The sequence below is a fragment of the Tauraco erythrolophus genome, chromosome 12 (genome assembly GCF_009769465.1).
Source record: "Tauraco erythrolophus isolate bTauEry1 chromosome 12, bTauEry1.pri, whole genome shotgun sequence".
Taxonomy (NCBI): domain Eukaryota; kingdom Metazoa; phylum Chordata; class Aves; order Musophagiformes; family Musophagidae; genus Tauraco; species Tauraco erythrolophus.
Genome location: NC_141476.1, coordinates 11,670,907 through 11,696,609, shown reverse-complemented (window position 1 = coordinate 11,696,609; position 25,703 = coordinate 11,670,907). Strand labels below are relative to the sequence as shown.

At 39.4% G+C, this 25,703-nt stretch overlaps 1 protein-coding gene across 1 annotated transcript in view; it reads right to left on the bottom strand.

The window, feature by feature from the left end:
- Window positions 1-24,386, bottom strand: part of UROC1 (urocanate hydratase 1) — a 43,713-nt gene extending 19,327 nt beyond the window's left edge. The window contains exons 1-13 of the mRNA XM_009981672.2: window positions 24,261-24,386; window positions 17,382-17,512; window positions 14,577-14,670; window positions 13,824-13,883; window positions 10,617-10,745; window positions 9,880-9,941; window positions 8,865-8,931; window positions 8,122-8,265; window positions 4,340-4,428; window positions 3,791-3,853; window positions 2,932-3,111; window positions 1,381-1,478; window positions 1,052-1,124 (exon numbers count right to left, since the gene is read on the bottom strand). Coding sequence (XP_009979974.1) covers window positions 1,052-1,124; window positions 1,381-1,478; window positions 2,932-3,111; window positions 3,791-3,853; window positions 4,340-4,428; window positions 8,122-8,265; window positions 8,865-8,931; window positions 9,880-9,941; window positions 10,617-10,745; window positions 13,824-13,883; window positions 14,577-14,670; window positions 17,382-17,512; window positions 24,261-24,386 — 1,316 coding nt within the window. The remainder of the gene's footprint in view (window positions 1-1,051; window positions 1,125-1,380; window positions 1,479-2,931; window positions 3,112-3,790; window positions 3,854-4,339; window positions 4,429-8,121; window positions 8,266-8,864; window positions 8,932-9,879; window positions 9,942-10,616; window positions 10,746-13,823; window positions 13,884-14,576; window positions 14,671-17,381; window positions 17,513-24,260) is intronic.
- Window positions 24,387-25,703: the final 1,317 nt, after the last annotated feature.

Genomic DNA, 25,703 nt, shown 5'->3' with positions numbered 1-25,703 from the left:
GCTCTGAGTACATCTACACTATCAGACAAATGTAGGTTATGAACAAGTGCCTGAGTCCAGACTCATTTGCTGTCCACATTGTTTACACATAGTACAAATAGCAAGACATGCTTCAGAAGAGGAGATCGAATCTGGTTGGTACCTTACTCGATGTTCAAGCTCTTATTCACATGATATAGGCAAATTAAGCATAAGTCAGAGGCAAAAGGAGTTATAAACCCAGTCCCTGAACAGATCTCCTGAGCTCAGCTTTTTCTACAAGTAGTATGCACAGCTTGGGTAAGAGGTACAATTGGCAACACGGGCAGAAGAGTGCCCTATTTTAGATTTGCTTTTAACTTCAGTGTAGGCATCAGCTTTGATGATTTGGAATTGAGCTCTACTGCTCCAAAGAGACAAGCTCTTCACTTTTAGCACCTAGAAGTGAAGTTGCATATAGTTACAGTTTGAGGCTGTGGCTTGGCTATTCTTGAGTAGAACTGCTTTAGGAAAATTGGTGCAACAGAAGAGAACGCAGCTATTCATGTAAAGGAGGAAAGAGGTTTGATTTGGCAATGTTTTAGCTTATTATTCACATATCTGGTGTCTGCTTTCATAAGACCTTTTAATTCTAAAAAGGTTAAAGCTTTACACCAAACTATCAAGACTTGCCATGCCTTTCAGGGCAAAATATTAGCAAAACGTCTGCTCTCAGAGTCTACTTATGTTGATCACATACAACATATCCCTCCAGGTCTGGCTGTTCTTTTCCCCTATACAAGGAAAATGCAAGGAGTAACTCTAGGGTAGCCAACAGAAAACAGGAACATGATGCTTACAGCCAACAGGAGATCTTCCTAAGCCACACTGGGCATTACTCCAGAGGGGAGAAAAATTGTACTAACTCTGGCGTAATACCTATGAAATCAGTTTTCCTACTGCTACGGTTGACTCCTTTTCATCATTTATAGTGCAAATCTTGCAGTGTACTAAGTGGAATCTCTGTAGCACTCTTTCCCTAACAGAGTCACAAAGTACTTGAGTGCTTTATTCCAAGCTCTCCCCAACGCACCCCATGATGTGCTGAACGTAGGAAGGATATCGAAATTCGGTTTTATTGGCTCCTCTCTTCTCAACATCAGCACCTATAAAAGGATTTTAACAGTCAGTGAATTGAAGAAAAACTATAAAATGTAAAACCAAATTACACCTGGCTTCCCACAGAGGCTTAACCTCAGCCACGGAGAAGGTGAGGGGTCTCAGAGAATGAGAGAAAGAGAGAGAGAGACACTAAAGAGTGGCATAACACAGTGGTCAGCCCTATCCTACCAAAATACAAAGCTGGGAAGATGCATGCAGGATTGTCTTTGCTTCCACTTAAGAACTCCAAGATCTACTCACCAGCTCTTTGAGCTTCCAAGAGAAAAGCATTGCCATAATCCCAAAAAAACATGCCCTTATCAGCTAGTCTGTTAATAGCAGCCACATGTCTTTTCAGACTGAAATAAAGAAGGAAATTATTATTTTTGAGATTAATAAAATATCAAAAAGAAGAATATAATGAACTCACTAAAGTCATGGGATTTGGGGTGACAGATGGAACTGAAAGACGTCAGAGAAATTCAGACATAAATCCATAAGATATCAGCTGAGATGCTTTCAATCTTTGTAGCATCTATTATTCCCAAATCTCAAAGTGATTTACAGTCATTAGGGGAACTTCATTAATTAGATGGAAAGTAATCACAAAAAACAGTCTACACAAAACTGCAAAAGAGCTTAAGAAGTTCACGGAGAAAGTGAGTAGAGACACTAAAACTGAAAATGGCTAAACATCACTGTTTTGATCCCTCCCTTGGCCAAAACAGCCCAACTTTCCCTGTTTCCAATAGTGGGCCATACTCCAGGACTGCTCTTTGTGATACCATTTCCACTTAATATTATCCAGTTCCAATCACAATGCATAGTTCCATATGGAGTTGTACATTCATAGGTATAACCTCTTGGAACTCTAGTGAATTAAATCAATGCCTAACAAATGGAATTGGATTTGTTTAGGTCATACCTAGCTTGTTAGAAATGAGTCCCTCTCAGAAATTTACCTGTTACCTTTGTCTTAGAGCAGCATGATACAAAATTAGGAAACTGGAAAGGTCTTTGTAGGTCCCTCATCCAAAGTCAAATAGATTACACGCACATATTCTACCTTCTACTGGAAAAAAGTTCCAGCAGGAATGTTCAAGTTGAACAAAACCAGAGTAGGAGCCATAAAGTCTCGAAAGCACCAGTTGAGATCAACAGTACAGCTTGCTGCCTCTGTTCCACAGTTCTCTATTTATATATAAATTATGCCAAATTGCTCCTTTTATAATGTCCAATTCCAATTTCATGTGCAAACTTGGAAATCAGGAGTAGCTCCTCAAAATCAAAATACTAAACAGAACTTAGTTACAGTTGCAGGAAGCTGGAGGCGTGATTGGGGAAGTTTGTCTCCTTCTTATATCCTTTCCTAAAAAAACATTTCTAGCCACAGCTGGAAGCATGGCAGGCGAGATGGACCTTCTGGCTTACCCATCAGGTTTTTGTGCTATATTCAGGGAATCAAAACCAATTGATATACTACGTAGAATTGTACTTATTGTCTGAGATTTTTAAAACCTAATGCAATTTACAAATTTATGGAAATGAAATAAAGCATTAGTGTTCATACCTCTGATCTTATACACTAGAGACTACTCCTAGAACAGTAGGTAAGTGATATCTGCCAGATTCTGAGTGATAGCTTGATAGCTGTATAAGCAGAAAGCTGGGAGTTATGAGTACTGTGGCACTATCTCAGATTTCTACCGAAATACCAAAGAACAGAAACTTCTTGTGAGAAAGACAAAGATCTGATCACTTGCAGAGCAACTAAACCTAAAGGTTAAAAACATGTATCGCCAAAACATTTACCTCTCTTGTACCAGGGTCCGGAACTTCCCCGGATTGGTGGAAAGGAGCTGCTTTGCTTCCTCAAAGCCAAGCTGGACCGGATAGTATCCCCCACTGAATGGGTTATGACATGAAGTTTGGTCAGACCCTAGATCAACTAGCAGCTCCCCTGTTGTGTCCAGCTCATATGCTAGCCTCTCCCTGGGGAAGACAATAAATGAAGTGTTTGAACAGAAGCTGTCGTTTCATATTCTAAGTCCTCTTTCGGGTGAACTTCTTCCATCCCAAGAGGTAAGGGTTTTTTTAGCAGTCAGGAGGTAGGAAATTATGGTGATGAAGATTTAGGTGCAACTTTTATACTTCACGTTTACCTGTGCAGGAATGATAGATGAGTCAAATGCGAGCATGACATAGCAGTCTTACTGCTCAGTCTCAACTCTTGGTATATGGTGTAACAGCAAGATTTACCATTGGATAAAGCCTCAAGAGTGCCAGAATTTCTATCCATCATCTGATTATTTTTATTCAATCAGTACTTTTACTCTTCACTGAAGTCAAAGACATTTTCTTGCTATCCAATTAGCAAAAGGTTATAAAGAAAGGGATAGATTCTTTCTTCATCCAACGAAGAATCCTAGGGATTTCTTTCCCTTAGAAATTCATTGTTCCATAAGGAAAGGAGAATATGCATGAAAACAACTGGGAACTGGAACACAAGGATGAAGACCCTTCTTTTGATAATAGAGCTTTTCATGAGCATCTAGAGTAATAAACTCAGCACTAGGTTTAATACCTCTTCTCTTCCAAGTTTGGGAGCTGATTCCATGTTGACTAACAAGCAAGAGCATGAATATATCCATTATCCATATATACTACTTACCATAGGTCTACCACATTCCCATGGTAACCCAAACTAAGGGCAATTTTATTCTTTCTTGCATCTCTAGAATAGATTAAATAGATTAGTTGAAGAAAATGCACCTCATGTAATTCCATTTTGCAATATACAAACCACAGAGAATCAAACCCAGCAAAAAAGTCTATATGTGGTTTCCAACACTCATCTAGGCAACAGATCTTTCAACCTTTATGTAATTGTTAATCACTGATTTCAGAAAGCTTGAGTGATGCTTCAAGTGCAACATTATTTGAAATTGCTCTATGCATATTCATGAGAAACTGAATGAAGACACATTTAACATACATAAACTATATGAAGCACTGGTAGTGCCTTGCAGCAAGCATTTGTAGTCACTAATGACAACTGCTGCTGTTTGGAAGGATGGATTCACATTCAAAAGCACACCTGGAGTAAGAAGAGGTGACCCTCAACCCCTTCTATATTTACATTAAAATGGCACAATGCAGAAAGAGGTAAAGCGAGGACTAGGAAGCAGAGAAACACGTTTTATTACGTTACAAGTCATACCTAAGGCGAGCAATGCAATGGTCCAGGTTGTTACAAATTTCCATCAGCCATCCCTGATTGTGACGTTTCAGAAGTGCTGCTTCGTCAACCTAAGAGGAATAGCAGAGATCTTAAAACTCCTGTTTCCCCTATTCAGTCACTTTTATCTTTAGTTTTTCAGTTAGCCTGCAATAGAGAGTAGCAAACAAAAAGAAATAGCCTGGCCTTTGCCTTAGGAATATGGAGGGATTGTTAAAGTACTTATTTTACATCTGATTTCTTTACTCCAGGCTCAAAGCAAGAAAAAAAGCTTTTTGATACACAGTTCACAAAATACTTTACAAATCAAAAATCATTAAAATTGTACAAGAGGTAATAGTTTCCCACCAATTTTAACTATTCTTATTGTTTCTTTTCTTGATTATATTGAATAAAATGAAACAAAATTTTTCCAATTTATTATTCAAATCCAGCTATTTTCTATGAAAATAGAATTTCTATTTAATTAAGGAAATATTTTCTTTGATCAGCTCAGAGATAGACATTTTTGCCAGACTGCCTAGGATGAAGCAATGGTTTGCTGAATAAAATTGACTCTCACTTTTGTTCTTCAACTGCTGGTTGAAAATCTCAACCAAATATGGAAAAGAAAAGAGGAAAGCATTTTCTTGTCGCAGCTGGCTAATGCCTCTGAAAAATGGAATGGATCAAAACAAAACTATGTCTTTACTTCCCTCTTGTCTGAACTTTGAAGCTCCAAACAAACTCAGTCCCAAATCTGTACTCTCTTCTGGGCTCAGCTTCTGTGTGTGTCAGTGTGTATATGCACAAGAGACAGATGGATAAAAATATAAATGGATAGATAAACTGTGGAGGCTTTGGCACAGATTCCATATTAATGGTTCAATGCACAAACTTGCACATCATTAAGACTTTTTTTAACGAGCTATCAGTGGCATAAAGCAAGTGGCAAAATGAAATCAAGCCAATTTCCTGTGGTAGCAACAGATTTAAACACCCACAGTGGTGCATATGCATAAAAACACAACCTGAGTATCTTCTAGTATTTCATGATGTCATTTTCTATAACCTGCTTTCATCATTTTCATTCTATTATTTCTCATTAACAAAGTATTTATTGTGAATTAAATAAGATCCACATTCAGGAGTTGCTTGAACACCAGGAAACCTTTTCTTTCCTCATTATTCTTAGAATGAGAAACCTTCCATCATTTCCTACATCAGTAATAAAGACTATCCTTCCAAACCCTCAGATTATGATAATATCAGTGTCACTGCCAATGAAATTATTCAATAAAGTCAGGTGCCATGGGGGACAGCTTCTTTAGGAGTTATTTAAATCAGCACAGGAGGAAAGATATTAAATGGTCCGTATGAATTACAGGAATTGGGTTCATTTAAAGCTCAGCATAACACAGATCAGATCTATCTATATCTGTTACCACATCCTGCACGTTTTATTTCAGACCTCTCTGACAGTCTTAGTGTCTCACAGACTTGCTAGCTTACTCAAGAAAACTAGCATCCTTTGAACCACACTTTCAAAACTACGCTTATTTTTTGATCAGCATCTCAATAGTTTATAAAATTGTACAAACATGATGAACTAATGTCACCTCCAGTGTAACCCTAGAGAGCTTAGTGCAGCTCAGAGGAGATAGTCTGGCCCTCCACACAATTATTTCATAAAATTACAATCTGCTTCGTGTCAAACAGAAGAGGTAAAAGACTTGCACCATTAATCCCTTCTGTCTGAGCTTCGGAAGCCCTGGCTGACAACATGACATCTCTTGCACAATTCAATGTCATTTGCATAAATAGTTCCTTAAATAAATAATATGTACATATATATAGCTATCCACATGTGCTCCTGAGACTCATTTCCGACAAGGATCATCTCACAGGAGATAAAAACCAGGCGATATTCAGTCTCCTGAACAAAATCATCTGCAGCTGTAGAGATGAAAAGGACAAAGGACTGCTGTGAATAGCTTTCACTGGAATCTTTCCTTTGTATTCTGGCATTTGAAAGATCATGATGACAGAGTGGAAGTCTGAATAAAGATAATTTATTCAATAATCATTTACTCAATAATAAATTGAATAAATTTATTTCCTCTGCAGGGAGTACCTGGTAAGATGTCAAATACATGCAAAACTCATGTGCTAACAAAAGAATTTTTGGACCATCATTGCAAAACAGATGAAAACCTGACCTTCCATGAATAAGACCCAAGCTACCCAGAGCAGATCAGATTTACTGCATGCCACATAGGCAGTCTGACCTATTATGTTTTGAAGTTTAATTATAATTACCATGGGTCAGATCGCAATATTCTGACCCTTTTCATTACCGCAAATGACATGCCTACAGCAGAGGTCTGTCAGCTAATTCTCTCTATAAATTACTTTGGCTGAGAAAGCTAAACTCCCACTGGAGTTTGGTTCTCAAAATCTTTCTTCCTCTGGAGCAGTAATAAGAGCTCATCACCTACAGAGAGTCAAGAGAGCTCAATGCATTTTGGCGAGTCCTATATCTGCTCCATCAAGAATGCTTCCCCAGTGTATTTAATTCAAGGTAGTCATGAGAAAAGAAATGCATGGAAGTGTTTATTGCTTCTCAGTAGTCAATATAATTAAAAGATATTCACTACCATTTTCACAGAATTGCAGAACAACATTTTCTGTTGAAAAATTGTTGCAGTGTTTTTGTAGTCCATCCTTCCATCTGATTTGTTAGAACAGAACCCTATGATAAGCATAATAGCTGGTATTAGGAGAACCCTAATTAGGAGAACCCAATATTACTTTTTGTGTGAAAATGTATTTCACTCAAAGCTTACAGGCATATATACTTACCAAGATCATGATGTTGCTTTTCTGCATTATATATGATACTTAAGGATATCTGTGGATCCAGTGGATCCTATCATACACTATTCCAATTGCTTGGACCTTAGCAGTCTTTGAATCACAGATCATTATTAGATCCTCTGTTTATGGGAGGAAATAGCTGGGCTATTTTAACATATTTGGAACAGACAAACATTACATCAGGATGAAAGACTCTACAAAGAATATGTGAGCTTCAGAGAACAGGGAAAATGGTACTACAGAACTTCTACCTCATCAGCGTTCTCCCTTAAGCAGAACTGACCTTCATTGTCTAGAAACCGGGATTTCACTAAGTGCTTGTAATTAGCCTCACCATCTTCATACTGAAGTCAACTTTAAAATTCCCAGTTTTACAAACCCCATTGACTTCAAAGAATCACAACACCAAGCAACTTAGCTAGTCCCAACCTTGATGAGTGAATCGTACCAACGTTTTTAACAGGTACTTTCCATTGCACCTGATAAGGGTGCCAGAGCCATTAAAGATTAATGTAACTAACACCTTTTTAACACAGACTTTTTTGGCATAAGAGGGTGTAGTTCCCATGGGAGTTGCCTGTGGAAGTTACTCTTTCACACATGAAATGAGGGTAGCTCAATCACTGAGAATGGCTCATCTGACAGCATCATTCTGCATTATTTGTGAAGCAATCCTAAGAAGTTACAGTCCACATCCCTACAGTCTGATCCAGTGAATGAATAGAGAGTGAATAAAAGTGAAAAATGCTCAGCAATGAAAGGGATAGACAGATCTTAGAAAAGAGTATCTCTCTCTGTGTTTGGCTTGTCGGTAACTTGAGGAACATGTCAGATCAGGAAAATGAGGGAGATCTGGAGATTCCGCACATGAAGGACAGATGACAAAATAAAAGAAGCATTGCTCTCACCTCTGCAATGATCCCCACACACCCAGCAATAACTGCAGCCTTTGCTTGAGCCCCACTCATCCCTCCAAGACCAGAAGTAACAAACACCTTTCCTGACAAGTCTTCTGCCTTCAAGTAGCGACGGCCTGCATTGAGCACTGTAAGCTGCACACAACACAATATAGCAATTATCAGGAGCTATTTTTCCTAGAGTCCCTGAAATTTAAAGATCTTCGGTCCCTTTTGCAACAGAGTTTGAAACTTGGACATCATTGAGACCATGAAACCATTCTTATAAAAAGGAAACATGTTAAAGTGATGTTATGAAATCATTTATCCTCTTAATGTTTATTTCTCTCACCATGAAATACAATAACCAGTGGTTCCCAACATGCTGCTTTTGGGATATAGAGACTTATTCAAGATAGCTGCAAAAGACAGCTAAGGAAAACAGCTCAGAAAACAAGCAAATAAACTATTTTTATCTAACACATTTGATTGATTCACGCTTCACTTATGGTAGCTGGACATGAGCTCAGATTGACACCCTGATTGCAGATTCTTTCACGTCTGTGTTCTAAATAAGATGCTATGGACTATCTGAGTGGAAGGACATTAATTTAAGGAGTGGACAGTCAGAATTGCTTTGGTAGCCAGAACATTCTCTCATAGCAATCCATTCCACTTCAGTCACCAGCCACTGCAAGAGATAGATACCCTCCTCCAATAGGTACTGACAAGTAGAGCTTTCCCCAGTTTCTTACCACAGTTCCATGGACTATTCCCTGAGGCCCAATGTAGCAGTAGCTCCCTGCAGTCATCTGACCATACCTAGGAACAGCAAGGAACACAATGATACCATGTTAAACAGGCTGGAATTAATTCTATACCTGTTTACATGCTTCCAGTATAACTCAGTGCTTTGATTTGTTGTTAAAAATCTGCTATTATCAAATTCACAACTCAATTGAGTTTCTTCATTAGCAACGCAGCAACATGTTTTTGAAGGATCATGTACATCATTAAATTGAGTTAAAAAAATGCATGGATCAAAAAACAGAGTGTAAACTTGCTTTGGCATTTAGCATAGTAACTAGGACACCCCTTTTCACATTGTTGGCATGTTTATGCCATTGGTTTTCAGTGGCACTCACATTTCTAAGTCACATAGTCACTTTTTAAGTTGTTAGCCCAAATCAGTTGTCCACATTCCTATGAAATCTCCAGGAAATTCCCAATGGACATTCTCTATTCAGGCCCTTTCATTTCTTCCAGTTTCCTTATCTGAACACATCCAACTCTCCAGACATTTTTAATTTATTCTTTCCATGGTACACAGAAAATCCTGTGCTCATCAACTAGATGAGCAGTAAAAAAACACAGGTAAATAATAATTAAAAAAATATAAAAAATAATCATTTTCTACTTCAAAGCTTTCTCTTAGTGCAAAGGATTGTGTTTTCTGTAGATTGCAAAACAACCACTGCAAAGTTGAACTAGCCAGTGCTATAAGTAGGTTATGATTAAGGCTTCAGGCTGCAATTCAGCCAAGTCTCACACATAAACCTAATACTAATTCCTAGCAGACCTCAATTACATCCTTATATATGTGACTGAACATAACTCAAACTCCTAAGTAATTCCACTTAAGCATGCACTAATACTTTGCAGCGTAGTTGAAAATCATCTGCATTAGAAATTTTAACCAGCCACTGCTCGATGTCTAAATCGCATTTTAGTTAGTATTTTATATATTTTAATAGTGAAGTATCTTCTTACATTGTTACTCCCAAAGCAAACATTTTCTCATATTCATCTCTGGTGGAATAGTTGGGAATAACCTAAGAAAACAATCAAAAGAAAACCCAGATAAGCAAATCAGACATTTAAGCAGATCTTTTTAACAGCCTACATTTCTCTAACTCTGGTCATACACACAGAAAAACAGTGAAAAACAGGAGGAGTAATTCAGGTATTTTATTCCATGCATTCTAATACTAGATAAAAATGCCTGGTCTTTCTGGCAGTGTGACTGTCATGCAAGTTTTAAGGAAAGCAGTTCTCTAGCCACAAAACTACCCTGCAGAGAGACAGAAATTGAAACATCTCAAAAGAATGGCAATGAACCAGTATGTTCACTTGTTCAGCTTGCCTTCCAAGCAAAGCACAGTCCATATATCTGAGCATCTGATTAAAAGTTATTTGTTTCCCTATTGAGGGCTTTTAAATCTTCCAAACTGAGCTGAGCTGAACTGTTTACGTCAAGAACACGTACAGTGCAGGCTGTCAGAATGGAAGTTATCTAATGAGGAGAAGCTCATTCCCTCCATCACGGCACATCAGCACACTTGATGTGAGAGTGACTGTACTGAAATAAATACTGCAGAATTTGGACCCCAGATTCTCCTGTGTGCTGTTGTAAGTTCAGGCAGTATAAATAATATTTTAATCCAGCAATTACTTGGAAACTAAACAGAAGAGCAGAAAAAAAGAGAAAACAAGATGCTAGTACCTACCATGCCATTAGTAATGATCAATCGAGGAGCATATCGATGGCTGGGAAAAAGTCCCAGAGGATGTCCACTGTACATTACTAGTGTTTGCTCTTCAGTCATCTCTGACAAATAGCGCATTACCAACCAGAACTGAAAGGAAAAGCAAGGAAAGTGAGGGAAGAAGGAACCTGATTCCATCTTATATTTATGTTCCTTTGCAAAGCTGCTAAGCTTTAAGTATGAAGGCAGCTATAGAGATAGTGAGGTGTATTCGCATCTGGAATAACAGCCAGAGCTCTCAACACATTCTTGCTTTTAATAAAGTCCATTAAGAGACATCACTCAGCAGGAAACATAAATCACCAACTAGCAAAAGTCTGAATAAGTTCCAGGATAATTTCTCCAGTACAAACCCCAGAAATCCTTCATTTTTAAAGTTTTTCTAATTTTATCTTGAGGTTAACCGTTTGGATCTGGCACTTTTCTGGCAATCTTTCCAAAGCCAAACTGCAAAATTTTCCCTATAAAAGTGATTAAAATATCCATACATATTGTTGATCCTAATCTGAAACTGGTAATTCAGCATCTCCTGGTGCATGTCATCTTTTCAACAAATGGATGTGACAATGGATATGACTTAAAAATGAAATAATTGTTCTTCTCAGAAAAATTCAGTCTTCCTTATGGACAGTGAAGAAAATGCATGAGGTACTCAGGAATACACAAATAAATGCATCTCAACTTCATCTGCATAATTCAATAGTTACTCTTGATGGATGCCGAAAAGCAGGGTTTGACCATCTAAGCTACCTATAGATTTGACTCACATCCATCATTGTCTATCACAAAGCCCATTATATTCCACGGGACTTTTAGCACGTGACAACTAGGCCCGAGAGGAGCTTTCCCATTCAATATTGGAATTCAAAAAGTAGGGAGACAAAGTTTTGGCAAAAATGGAACTGCTGATCAGAGACAGCAACATCAGTTGTCATGGGCACTTAACCCATGTCTTCGATCTGAATAAAAAACAGTACAGATTTGAAGCCAGTCTCTTCTAACCCAGCTAATTTCCAAGTTGTGAGTTAAGTCAAGCAGGAAAGTGTTACTAGAGTGACTGTCTTGCTTCTTATGTTTTATTTTTGTTTCATGAACAATGCTGAATAGCCAAATTCTGGTCCTGGGACAGAAAAGGTAGCTAGCTGAACTCTCAACTCTTTAGCAGGCTGGGAAAAACTTTAATAAAACTAGAAGCTGTAAGATAGTTAGATTTTTTTTGCATTGAAAGGCACAGCTAGTAAGACAGAGGCAAAAGCCTTTCCTAGATTAAAGAACAGTTCTGTTGTCTGGAGGTTTGTAAAGTTAGCTCTGGACATGGTTCTTTCTGTTAAAATTATTCAGAAGAAAGCACAGGCCTGCATGGATGATATAAACTGAACTGAAACTTTCACTAGGAACTTTGCAATGACAGATTTCCAAAAAGCATGTTGTTTTCAAGCCACAAACAGAACAAAATGTTCTGTCATAACTGAATCATTCATGTGATTCCTACTCTAAGTAAGCAAAACCAAAAAGGTTTTGTTTGTTCTTCTGTGAAACAACTACAGGTCAGAGCTCTGGCTTGGATGAGAATAAGAGAAAACAGAATATTTCTGACTTTGGCAGTGCTTCTGCTTCACCTTGCAGCCCAGCATCTGCTTAAGGGATGTCAGTCCAACAAAGGCTACTATATAAACTGCTGACACTGCTTGTATCAGAAATGCTGCAAAATTCAGGTAGTTAACTGGCATTTACTAATTAATACACAGAATAAAGAAATGGTGTGCACTGTCATGGTATCTTTCTTTTTAAAGTCAAAACAGTTTTGCCTCAAAAGCTGCCTAAAACTTCTGTTTAATTCCCATTTACCAGATTAGGAAACTGAAGCATGAGTTTTCTCTCAGTCACAAACAAAAAAATCACAAACTGCAAAAAAAACCCCATGTCTCTTGGTTCCACACTACAGCAAAGAACCCATTCCTCTCCCCTAAATAAGAACTTCATCTACATGTTAGTTTTGCCTGGATGTTTTAATAAGCAAGAGGCCAGATTCAGGTAAAGCCAAAACAAGGTGCATACATGATTCTTTATGACAAAAGTTGTCTCCTTAAGTCAGCTTTTGCTTATGTAAACTACAGAATCAGAAATCAAGATCTTCCCAGCCTCCAGGAGTGATGCTGCTCTTCAGGGTGATGTAGCTTTTCACCTGTGCCTTATCTGTTCTGCACTGCAAAACTCAATGCCCCATCTTCACCTGCCCTCAGTCTCTGGCCTTGGGGCACACCAGAGGCTGCAGGGATGATGTGGTTTTGGCATTCACAAGAACCACATTTGTGCCTATCCACAGACACTCAGGAGGGTTATTCATTAAGCCTTTCTCCTGCCACCACACATCTGTAGAGCATTCAGATTCAGGGCATATGTTTTTCTTGAGAGAATAAGTTTAGCTCATAAAAAACTCAAGTCTAAATATGTTGCTGATATCAAAGATCTCCTGAAAATGTTTCCCACATGCATTTTGCAGTACTTGGATTAAAGCAAGTATATTTATTGTCATTTTTTGATAGAAAAGGAGAACAGAGATTATACAACCACACCTTAAACATCTCAGCTCCAATTTAGACAGGCTTTTACCCACGTGGCATTATTCTCAGAAGATTAGGTATAATGTTGCTAGGCCTGACAGTAAAGTGCATTATAATCTGGCCAGCTAGCATGTAAATATTTACAGCTAATCTGAATTGCTTGGAAAAAGACTCAGGATTGTACTTTCTTTAATCAAAGCGTTTTCCTTTTTAATTCCACTACTTGTTGTGAAAAGTGTTGCAAAAGTACCAGAAACAAGCAAGCAAAATATACTTTTTTTGTTTCCTAGAATTAATTTTGAACTCTAAAATGCAAAATACACAAGCACATACAAAGGCTTCGGAGAAAGACAAAGAACCAGTCTTTACATCACCATACATTATGTTTAGTATTTCTATTGGCCTGTCTGTGCTCTCCTTCCTAAATAAAGCTCTCCCTGTCTATGTAGCTCATAACTGAGCATTCCTCTATCCAGACAGGATGTTTTGGAGTATTTCAAGACAACGACTGCCAAGAATTATCACAAACTGCCTAAGCAGAATGTGTGTGGGGGAGGGTGAAACTGGTTTTGTGAAACAAGTTGCAAAAGCAGCAATGTCCTACCTGTGCCCAGTTGCTGAAGACCTGCCCATTTCCTCCATAAGTGACAAGCTCCTGGGGAAACTGAAAAAGGCAATTTAACAATAATAAAGCAAGCACTTTTCTGAAATGTTTCACTGTATCTCCGAGTTATTTTTTTTTAATGTCAGTAATAACTCTTTTCTAGAGCTTATTGCATCAACACTTTCTAGATTCTTCAAATCAGACAATACCATCATAAAAGCAACAATTTAAGAAAAAAAATAAAATATTTTTCAAAATGAGGTGTTTGTTATTGTTACAACGGTATTTTGGATGCACAATGCTACAAAGTGATTCCCTGATTGCAGTTTCTGCATTAGGCAGACATCCCAGTAAACTCCCTTAAAGAGGGACCAAGTGAGCTTACAGTTTGGTTGCCACTGGCATTTACAGCTGGAAGAGTGTACAACCAGCAGGACATAGTTGCATGGCCTCTCCCCTGCCATTTGCAAAAAGATGCATTACACTGGGTAGTGCTTGTAAGGAGGGACTTTGGTCCTATAATCCTCTGTAAATCTGTCCTTGAGGAATGAGCTTTCAAAGATACAGGAAGCATCAGCACTAATTTTTCAACATACATTGTAGAAGCAATGTACTAAAAGCAGAGCTCACAGGGGTTAAGTCCACCTATATGCCTAAATTCTTCAGATTTTACGTGAGAGCACATATGGGAAGTAACTTGCAGATTTGCTGCCACCCCATGAATCCAGCTTCCTTATTTTCACTGTACCTTACCTGAGCCACTGAGGGATCCAGATTATTCATGATCATCAACATAATGGCAGCAGCTGATTTGGTCTTGCAAGGGTATTCTCCTATGGGGTACGCTCTGAAATGGTAGTCACAAAAATTTAGGAGAGATACTCTGACTTACAAGGGCAACCACAACAACACACCCCACAGAAATATCCCCACATGCCAACACATTTGTTTGAGTTCCAGGCTTTTTTCAGAAGGGAAGGAAAAAACAAAAGGAGAAAGTACAGATCTGAAATGACGTATGTACCTTAACTGGTAAATCAGGTTTTAGCTGTTATCAGAACTAAACAAAGAAAGAATTTGTATTCAGTTTATCATTTGCTGAATCAATTAATCAGGGTTGGTTATAAATACAGTGGCCAAGAGTTCTCATTGCTTTTTAACTAGATTATTTTTGGGATGCTGAAACTGGCCCCTGTAACCCAGTTGCCAGGCCAAGCAGCGAAGTCCTGCAATGCCAAGGAAAACAGCATCAGTAGAAGTCACCTTCAGGCTCATCGGCCCTTGTTATTTAAGATCCAATCTAAGAAAAAACACGCAGCTTGACTTTCAGTCCCAAAGAAGCTCTCAAAAACTGAACTAGTTAGGAGAAATATGGGCCTTTTTACTAAATAAGATGTATTTCATCCAGAAAGTTGAGAGGTGAGGTATTGGAAAACCTCACAAAAGTAAGTCAGCTTTCCTAGCACTAATGTGCTTCGAGGTCAACTGCTACAGTCATCTCACTATCTTCTCCTCCACTGTCTGTCATACCAAACTGCTCTAAAACTTCTAGTCCTAGATGTATGCTGCAGCTCTTCAGAGCAGGGACAGTTCCTTTGCTGTGTTTGCATGATCTTGGTACAATTGTGCGGAGGCCTCTAAGGTGTGATACCAAAAGGAAGTATAACCATTGATCAAGAGTTTTGCTCTTTCTCTTTCTGTAAGCAACAACATCATTACGTATGCTTGGCAGTCCTGAAGGTAGATAGCATCATTTGTTACGGTTTCTAAATGATCTTCCTTTTATCAGACCATAGATCTTCAGCGGCTGGATACTTGCTTTGTAGAAGGAAAACAGTTATACTGAAAATGTTAGGCTAAAGAGTGCCAGTTACAAAATAAATTGGATATCTGCTGACCAGCTCATGAGCCAAGATCTGGAATGTATATTCTACAGATTTAGCAAATGGGCTCCTCCCATGATCATATGCACTTTATCCTAGCTTTTTACATCAGGATTCTAAAACAAATGCCTTGTAGTCATTGCCAAACCAGAAGGGAAAGCATGTGAGTTTTTCCACAATACTTGATTAGTGTTTTCTCCTTTTCTAAGCTTGATGTGATAAAATAACAGTATTTCTGTGGAATTATATCAATTCATCAAGAGGAGATATTTCCACATAATATTACTCAGAACATAAGAAACCCAAAGTTCAAATAACAGCTGAGCATGGGAACATGGGTGTTAAATGGAACAGAACCAAGTTGGACTGTGCTCCCCAGAACATAACAGGACAAAAATCAAATACTACCAGACTACAGGGAGCAAAAGGCATTGTCTTAATGTGAGACTGTAAGAATCTATTAGAAAGAGTGATCAGTGAAATGGTCACAAAGAAAAAAAAAATTGAAGCTATCAAAGAGTCACTGATGCCAGTGACGGAAACAAGCTGGTGGACTGTTTCATCCAAGCTTGAGTGGAAGGTGTCCTCATCTGTAGTTCAGGACTAGGGTCCTCTGAAGTCCAGCTCTGCAAGATCTTTCAAACAGTCTTTCAGTTGTCCTCCCCTTTGCTGAATTCTGCAAGAGCTGACCTCAGACTAATAGGGACAGCACAGAAACATGGATGTCTGTGGAAAGCAGAGTGCTTTCTAATTGCTTGCTTTATTCAGATTTCTGTATAGACATTAACCAGACCCCTGCTGGATACAAAATAGAATCAATCGGTCTTAAAATAAAAGGCAGCTAGCCCCTGGCAGCCCTCTCTAAAACTGTTCTGCTTCACAAACATTAGTCCCATCAGCCATAAAATGAAGTGATGCTTCAAGATTAGCAGGCAACAGGTACAGCATATTAAAAAACAAGGTCAGATACCGGTTCCAATGATGGGGAAAATGTACTGTCTTTCTTTTAAGCCCGGAAAACCTTCTCTGAGTCTGGGAAACAATCAGCCACTCACAGCAGCTCCCAAGCAATTCACTCATCTGATCTTAGCTCTTGATTCAGTTGAGACTTGCAACTGCTCAGGGCTATTGCAAGTTTTCTGTCCAGGTTGCAATCTGAGGTCTCTGAATAATGACTGGTCTCTACAAACTAAGACTTGCCATGGGGCAGAGCATTTGGGATCTATGTGTATGGTAAAGCTGGCATTACCAAGAACATAACCTTACATAATCCTTTCCATGTTGAGCGGTGCTGAGCTTTCCAGCAGCGAGATTGTCCTGGCCATGCCACAGCCTATTCAGAAGGTGCACACTGCCTCCCTACTAGTCCCACAGGACTCTCATGAGGACAGAGAACAGGGTGAACGCTGGAGGATGAAGGATCACTGTTACGTAGCTTTACAGGACAGCATCTCAAAACATGCAGTATCTCTTATTGGAAATGAAACCATTGCTATCTAATGATACACTGAACATGCAATTTGTTGAGATAATGCAGTTCACTAATATGTTTTGACATGACTTCTATGAGAGGTAAATCAGGTCACAGCAATGCCATTATTTAAAGATCAGTTTCACAGGTGAAGGCTGGCAAGCAAATGGCAGCCCTATGCAATGTGAACCATCCAGTCCTTACCTCATCTCAATATCTGGAAAGAATCTGTACATATAGATATGGCCATACAGCCTGAGTTCTTCGGCAAATTCCAGCACCAGCTTCTTTTGTATTTCAGGTGGGAAATAACGCAAGGCATTGCGCAAAGCCAGCTGCCAAAAGAAAACAAAAACAAAAACAACGAGAGACACAAAAATTGAGGCAAAAGAGAAAAGGAGGTAAGCGGGTGGCCCTGAACTTTAATCAGACTCAGCTGGAAGCCTGCCTAAGCTATCACAAGGATGACATAATTTAAAAGGCCAAGCTCACACCAGGGGAGCTCCATTCCTGCTTTCCTATTGAAGTGTTTCCATTCCCATCTTTCCTTGTAAATTCAACTGCTGTGCACATGTAACCCTCCCCTTCCTATCCCCCAAAATTTGCATGGAGAGACCTTGGAGATTTATTAAGTAGTGCTCAATCCTATTGATATCAGACATGGACAAATTCCCTCTCACAATGCTAGGGGGCACTGAAATACCAAGGAAAAAATTGTTCCGAAAACCTTAGACTGAGACCCTGAACTCCTAGAGACATTGAGGACCATACTGTATGTTCCATTCAAGAAAGGGATCTTAGCCCTGGGTTATGTGACATACTCCCAGATGAAGATGTTCTTGGGCTAAGTTTTAAAGATTCACCACATTTAGCGTCCTAATGTATTGCAGAGGGTGGTGGTTGACATTATTTTTATTGATGCTACATGTATCACTTCCAAAGTAGCTGAAGTGATTACTAGGCACTGAATTAAATTGTGAAGATGATACTACGTGGCTTATACTCCCTATTGCCTTCAAAGACATTACTTATGGTTTGCAAAGCACAGCATGTCCTTTTGGATGGAAGACACCACAAATAAATCACTATCTTTAGTAACATGTCGTGTCTCTGCATTGCACGTTCCATTTGATTAAAACCATAATGAGAATAATGATTTTGTAATATTTAAAAACCCAATATCATGCAAAGATGCTAAAAGATCCTGTAAGTTCCCTGACAAATGGCGACGCAATCCAAATTACTTTTAGTTGAAGAGATTCACAAATCATACAGAATTTCACATCTTTAGGCTGATTTTTAATGGCTGTGGAAAGGATAGAAAGGGATCAAGTTTGCTTTGAAATCTGGTAACAGTCTACAAAACAACCAGGAAAGCCCAGTTTCAGAGAGGGCTGAGCACAGCAAGGATACCACGTGTTTGTGACTCCTGCTATTGACAGTTCAAAGAGTTATGGAAGCAAGTATTTTCTGGAGGAAGTGAAGGAGCAAGCTATAATACAGGAAATACATATCTAGAACCTAGAACCATCCGATCTAGGTATCATCACCATTCATCCTGGTAAGAAGTCCTGAAAAGCTCTACACAGCCCTTAGCTCAGTAATAAGGGTTACTGATTGGGCATGACTATGGTCTGGCTCTGACAGCTAGAGCTCTCCAGCCCCTGCATCCCAGCATGCTGGTTTCACGTACCTTGAAGCAGACTGAAAGAATATCTCTAAATCTAAAAGTGCCTCATACTGAGAGGTTCTTGTTGGCATGGTTGATACTGAACAGGCAGACAGGTCAGACCTTTTCAGATCAGTGAAGCTGTACTGATTTACACCAGCTGAGGATCAGACCAGTAAACCCTTACAAATTAGATTTGCCATTCCACACAGAGAATGATGAGGGGGAAAACCTATTTAACAGATGAGCAAATGCAAATTCTATCTTCAAGTACCACCTTATTCTTCTCCAGAGAGATAAGCAGTCATTTTTCAAGCGCATGTTATTAATAAACACAAAAATCCCAGCTATATCCACACTATGACAATATAAGGGGATTTTCAAAGTCAATTTGAGAGGCAAGCAGCCATCACAGTGTGTTCTAGATCTAAGAAATTTCCCAAGTAAGAATAAAATCAACTGCACTGCTTGCAACAACAAAATAAAGAGGAAAACATTGCCACATTTGGCATTTTGGCTGCCTATGAGAATTACAGAGAACTATCAGGATGAACATTTTGCTTCCAGTCTGGCAAGAACCACCCAGTCTTTAATCAATATATTATTTGTATTATAATGCAACTGATGGGAAAATATTTTTCTTTGCCCTAAAAATACAAGCAAGCACAATCTGTTGGGATTTTCAATTCAATTCCCTTAGTCTGAGCCTCTATCCTATTCATGTTACACATTAGCAGCAGCCTGAATGTTGATGATGCAAACATTAATGAAACATGAACTTGGATGTTACATGAAGGGTGGAAAGGATGCCTCAGTTGCATAGACAATAGAGAAATGATCTTATAAGAGAGGACTAAGACTGTGGCTTGTTTAGCTTCACTGAACAAAGGTGACGTTTGATTGCTGTCTCACTGCAGGATAAACGTCAAAGCAGAAGGAATTTCAGAGAAATGCTAGAAGAGGAATAAATAGCTGTGAATTAGCCTTAAAAAGTAGTCTTGAAATTAGAAAAATTTAAATATAAGAGATTCTGAAGCAGTCTCTCAATAAGAGAGCTAGGGCTCTTAAAATTGCTTAGATGGAGCCTGACTGCTTTATGAAAGGGCAATTGCCATGTGCATCAGGGAGAATTTTGCATATTCATTATTGAGCTATAAACGAGCTATAAACTGAATAACCTGAGAAAGGCACTCAAGGAGCAAATTCAAATAGGCAGATCATCATGCTTTTGTGGAAAGGCGATACAAGGACATTATTCCTTATGTTTCATTAAAGCACCATATAAAACATTATTCTGACCTTTAAGTAGGATTGATTTCTACCTATAACAGACATTTCACATTCTAAATATTAAACATTGTGCATTTGATATTTAGATGTTCTTTCTGTTTACAACTTCCACTGACAGAAGCTTAAGCTGCATGTGCTCACCATGTCTGAAAAATCAGGTCCAGAGTTCACTGGTGTCTTAAAATAACAAAATCAATTGCACTTATACTCCTGAACCCGATACATTGTTTTGGAAAACCCACTATGAATTTGCTGAGTTACTGATTCAGTTCAGCTCTGTGCAATGCAAGCATCAGATGCAAAGTCTTCCTCTTAGATCTGCCAGGTGGAGGTAACATTTGATTCTTGTGTTTAAGCTCTAGTCACTAGTAAGGTGTCTTTTTGTATTCAGTGGCATTTGTACAGCAAAACAAGATCCTGCTGCTTTTTAATCAAGATTCAGACCTCTCAATATCTACAAAACATAGTCAAAAGAAGCCATGAAATCCTGCTCCAACGTAAATACCTTTGTTGTGGGATTCTCTTGAGAAATCAAGTATACCAGCCTCTTTGTTAATTAGTGTTTGTTGAAGAGCCAGTGCCTCTTCAGAAGGAATGGCATTCATTTCCCTCTTCTAACAAGGTCATCAGGACTACCAATTTAAGAATCTTGAGACACTCAAACACCAAAATTTGCAGTCTCCCTGGGGAAGCGACTAGCTTAACTCTAAAACAATGTAATTCTTAGTTCTGCCCTTTCCCAGTGGAAATGGGAAAGGGCAGATGTTGCTCACCTGTCATCTTCTGCCTGATGATATCCGGGCCCAGAATCTTTAGTGGCGCTATTCTGTAAACAGCAACTGTAAAAGCAAGATTGTTGTTTCATGCATTATTCTTCCTGATCGGTCCTAGTTTAGAACAGCTCAACTGGGAAGTAAATATGGCATTTCTGAATGGCCATTTCTATAAATGCTCCATGGGCTGTGAAAGTTTAATCAACTTCTATCATCTAGATAGTCCAAAACAGCAGCCAACAGGTTGGCCTTTCCAGTCCACGTATAAGCTTTTAAAAGGGGCCTCATTTCTGGATGTGTAAAACAACCATTAAGATCAAATGTCCTGCTGCTTCTTCAGAAAGTTCAACAAGAGCTTCAGGTGCTACACAACTTCACAGGCTCTGGTTTTCAGCTCTTTGTACTAGTATGATCATGAAGCAGCAAGGCCCAGCTGCTCTCTGAGGGATCAGGAGTCAATCAGAGTAACACAGCCAGCAGGACAAGCACCTCACCAGCCAGGGTCCAGCCTCACAGTACCTGAGGAAGGTGAGCAGGGCAGCCATGGATGGCAGCCAGGTTCCATCAGGAGTCCATATCATCAGGCAAGATCATAGCAAAGTGCAAGTCTGGAGCCAAGACAGGAGTGCAAGTCAGGATCAGGTCGGGTGATGGTTACCACAGAGAGACTGGACCCAGAAATCACCAGAAAGGCTCATAGTGGCAAATCCACTCACAGATTGGAGACCAGATCAATGAGGTCCATAGCTCAGCACAGGGATGTGCTATGACAGAACTGGAGACAGAGGCATCTCCAACATAAATAAGATTGAAAGCTCGGTCCTGAGCTTAAATGAAGCCCAAAAGGCTATGGGCAAAAGGTGTGGGTGGAGATCTCAGGTGAGGCTCATCAGGGTCATTAAGACCCATTAGTGCCCTCAGGGCCCTATTACAGAAACACAAACCATACCGTAACCAGGTAACAGGTGGTCATGCTGGGGTAGCAGGAAGACTGTAACATGACTTTGCTCTAAGATAAATAAGGGAACTGCCGCATGGATGAAGACATACCATTTTTTTTCCTGATTCTGAGCAACATGTGGGAAGTGCACATTCTTCCCAAGTTGCATCAGCTTTTCTGGAATGTCAATGAGTACTGAGCATGCAACATTCTATTTCTACAAAGGACACACCATGCAAAAGATTTTAGGGGTAATTTCTTTGTAGCATAGTTACATAAGGATACAGATGCTGAGAAACAGAAAGCTAGAATTTCCTGAGCTGTGGAAGGAGAGAGGATGTAGCTGTTTCAGGCCTCAGGGAAAGAACACCAAAGGAAGAGAATTCAGGAAACATATAAACAGAATCAGTTCTGAGAAATGGCTTGATTTATCCAAGAAGATTAAAGTTAGTATGATAGGAAGAAATATATACCTCTTCAGCAAGCCTCAAAGCACATAGAACTTTATAGATCTCACTTACAGGATTTCTGTTGTAACCACAAAAGGAAGCCCAAGAAAATAAAACGTTGATAGTGCTAAAGTTCATTATTGTAGAAAAGGCTAAAACTGGCATGAAAGCACATGAAGACACGGACAAATCCTGAGGAAATTAGCAGAGCATTATTAACTTCACTTCTGCCAAAGCTTCCCCTGAGCACTTCAATTAGATAATTAACAGTGTCATACATAAAGGCAAGCCTCGCAATATGTTCAGCGTTACACACCAGCAACGAAATCTGGAATCCTGTCTCAAGACTTAAAAACCACCTTGAAGACTTTCCGATAGTTATCTGTCTACATGCTTTTCTACGCATGGAACACCTCTAAAAAAAAAAGAGATTTGACCGTTCAGATATGAAATAAATACCAGCTGAGACTATAAAGACTCTAAGGTGGAGATTAAGAGTAAAATAAATCAGAAAGGAAGCTTTTAAAATTTCAACAGTCTAATAAAAACCCAATGAGCATGACTTCTTACCACATGTCATAGATAAGAAGGAGATATGAGGGTAGAATATTAGACAGCAGACTGGGACCAGAAAATCAATCTACTGCCATCTCCCTGCAACACTTAAAGGAGGCAGGAAACTATCCCAGTCTCTATATAGGGAGTAAGGACTTCGACATTACCATTCTCTCCCAGCTAGAGAGTAAGGTTTGGCATCCTTTTGAGAGAACCCATCTCCTCTCCTGCAACATGGACTGCTTCACGCTACAGCAGTCTTCTCCTGGGAAAAAGTGATTTAGCGAAGGCAAGGAATAAAATGGAGATGACTGACAGTGTTCTGCCATGCAGTGAAGCTCACTTCCCACTTCTTTATCTTCACAGCCATCACCACATCCTGCTTCTGCACGCTTAGTAGCCACACTTCCATGTGTCTGAACTGTCCCAGGCACAGACAGGATGTCTCAGTCATGAATGCTCCTGACATTTAAGTATATCCTCTTTGGATATCTCACAGCTGTTCCTCCTTCTACCCTTCAACTAAGCTCTCCTCTGCTTGTGGAAGTGGACATTGAAGGAATTTGGCTGCCGATGCCAGTGAGGAACTCCCACGAAGGCAAGGATGTTGCGTGCAATTTGTTAGAGGGGAAAGAACTTCTGTCCTCTGACCAGAATGTCACATTATAAGTGATGTTACATGTGATGAAGCACAGACTTTCAAACTAAGGAACTCACCTTATCCTCTCCTGTACAAATTCCTAAGGATCTCCACCCACCGACCATTGTTTGCTGCTGCTGATTTTTTTTTTTTAATCTCTAACGTGAAATAATGCAATGATTACTTTAGCGTGTACTATTCAAACAAAAAGAGACAGGAAAAGAATTACACAACTAAAGACAAATAATTAACTCAACTCCCTACAAACTCGCCTAAATTCCAGGACGCTCAGACTACAGGTTAAAATAAATCATCCTTGGATCTTTTATGCAAATATACAGACGTGTAGCTTGTATCATGATGTTGATTCACCATATTTGATGTTTATTGTATTTGAGGGTTAGCTTTCACTCCCGTACATATGCAGTGTTTTTGCAACAGCATTCATAACTTCATCTCCAAAGAACACTGCTGGATTGACAGTATTGAAGTCCCATGCCTCTTGTTTAGCCAGTTAAAGTCACAGAAGCTGTTGTGCAGCAAATCTGCCTCATATCAATCTGCTTATCTCTGGGGGAGGAAGAAAGCAAGTAAGCAGAAGAGTTTCCAGTACTTTGTCCTATTACCCATTGAAATTATAACACCAAGGAAATACATTTGCCACAAAGTCAGGCACACACTCAGAAAAGCGTCTGAGGCAATCGGGTCTGCTGCCCTGAGCTGCAATTATCTGAAAAGAAGTGAGGCCCTGCAAAACTCCAGGTTACCTTTTTCTCCTCAGCAGTGAGATTAGGAGTTCTCACGGGTGCATGGGGTATTCCTTTCCTCCGACCTCTGTTTTCAGGCAAAGGGTATAGAGGAAGGCCACGACAGATTTCCTTCAGGCTGGTCATAGCTGCCAAGGAAATACGAGGAGGAAAGGCAAGGCAAACTGGAGAGCTACAAGGAACAGGGAACGAAGGGTGCAGGCAAGCAAGATGCTAAGCAATTGAGATATACCACCACTCTGGGGTGATCTCGAAGAGGACAACCTGTCCTCTGGCTTTTGCAAACAGGCCTGTCAAGCAGGCAGCATAGGTGACACACCTCCCCCTCTGTGCCATGCCATTGGCTCTTCCCTCCTCCCCCAAAATGAATGATTCACAGTTTTGCTGTTTATTCTCTGGGTGTTTTGTCAGCTGGTACTGTGTTAAGCCACTAGAGCAAACTCAGTCACTTTCCAAATCATCTGATTCCCCCAATGTCCTAGTAAGAGTCATCATCTGGAGCACGAACCTTGCCTGAGACCTCAAGGATCATGCATTTACATCTCTATAGTTTAGGAACTGACTAAAGGTTGTCATTATTATTCATGTCACTGTTCATACACACTGTTCAGCTAAGAACGGCGTTCTCCGTTTGACACCTCTAGGTATGGGCTGTTCCTCAGATCTCATCAATTCGTCTTCTAGACAACAGTGGTTGTCAATGATAACAGCAAAATTTCCCCCTTAGGTGTTCGCTGCTCTCAAATCACACGCATGAATGGATTTTAGTAGTATGAAACTGGAAATGTACTCATTAGCACTGGTAGTCGTTTTCTCAAGACAGGCAATAATTGGGAGGAAGAATTAAGGCTTTCAGTTCTAAGTCACTTTTATATCCTACAGTCAACAACAACTGGAAAGTCTTACGGTACTGCCATCCAGACGTCATAAGTAAATGAATATACCTAACTTCGACTTTCCACTTACAGTGCAATATGAACTGTGCTCTCTATTTTGAGTTGCTTAAATTATACAGAAGCTTTTTGACCTTTATTACATCCATGGAACTACAACTCATGGCCAGGGAATTTTCTCAAGAGCCTGGTGAAATTAACTGGGAGAAACATTTCAGTTAGGAATGAGCCTAAAACCTAGGAAGAAAAAAATACATTTTCCCACAAAGGCAGCAATCAACAAGCGATGACAACAAAGCACAATTATTAAATGACAGCATCTCATTAATGTCACATCAGCTTTAGCTCTAGGACATACTGCACATCCCCAGCTCCCACTGAAGATGCTTGAGTTGAAAGAACTCAGAATATCCCAGGGGAGCTGAACAAACATCAGACTCAAACCCTCTGAAGGACACTAACTGTCATTCATGGCAGGAGAATTTTATTTTGTAATTATACAGTATTTTAGCTATTTTCAAACAAAGACAAAGACAGAAAGGAGAGGAAA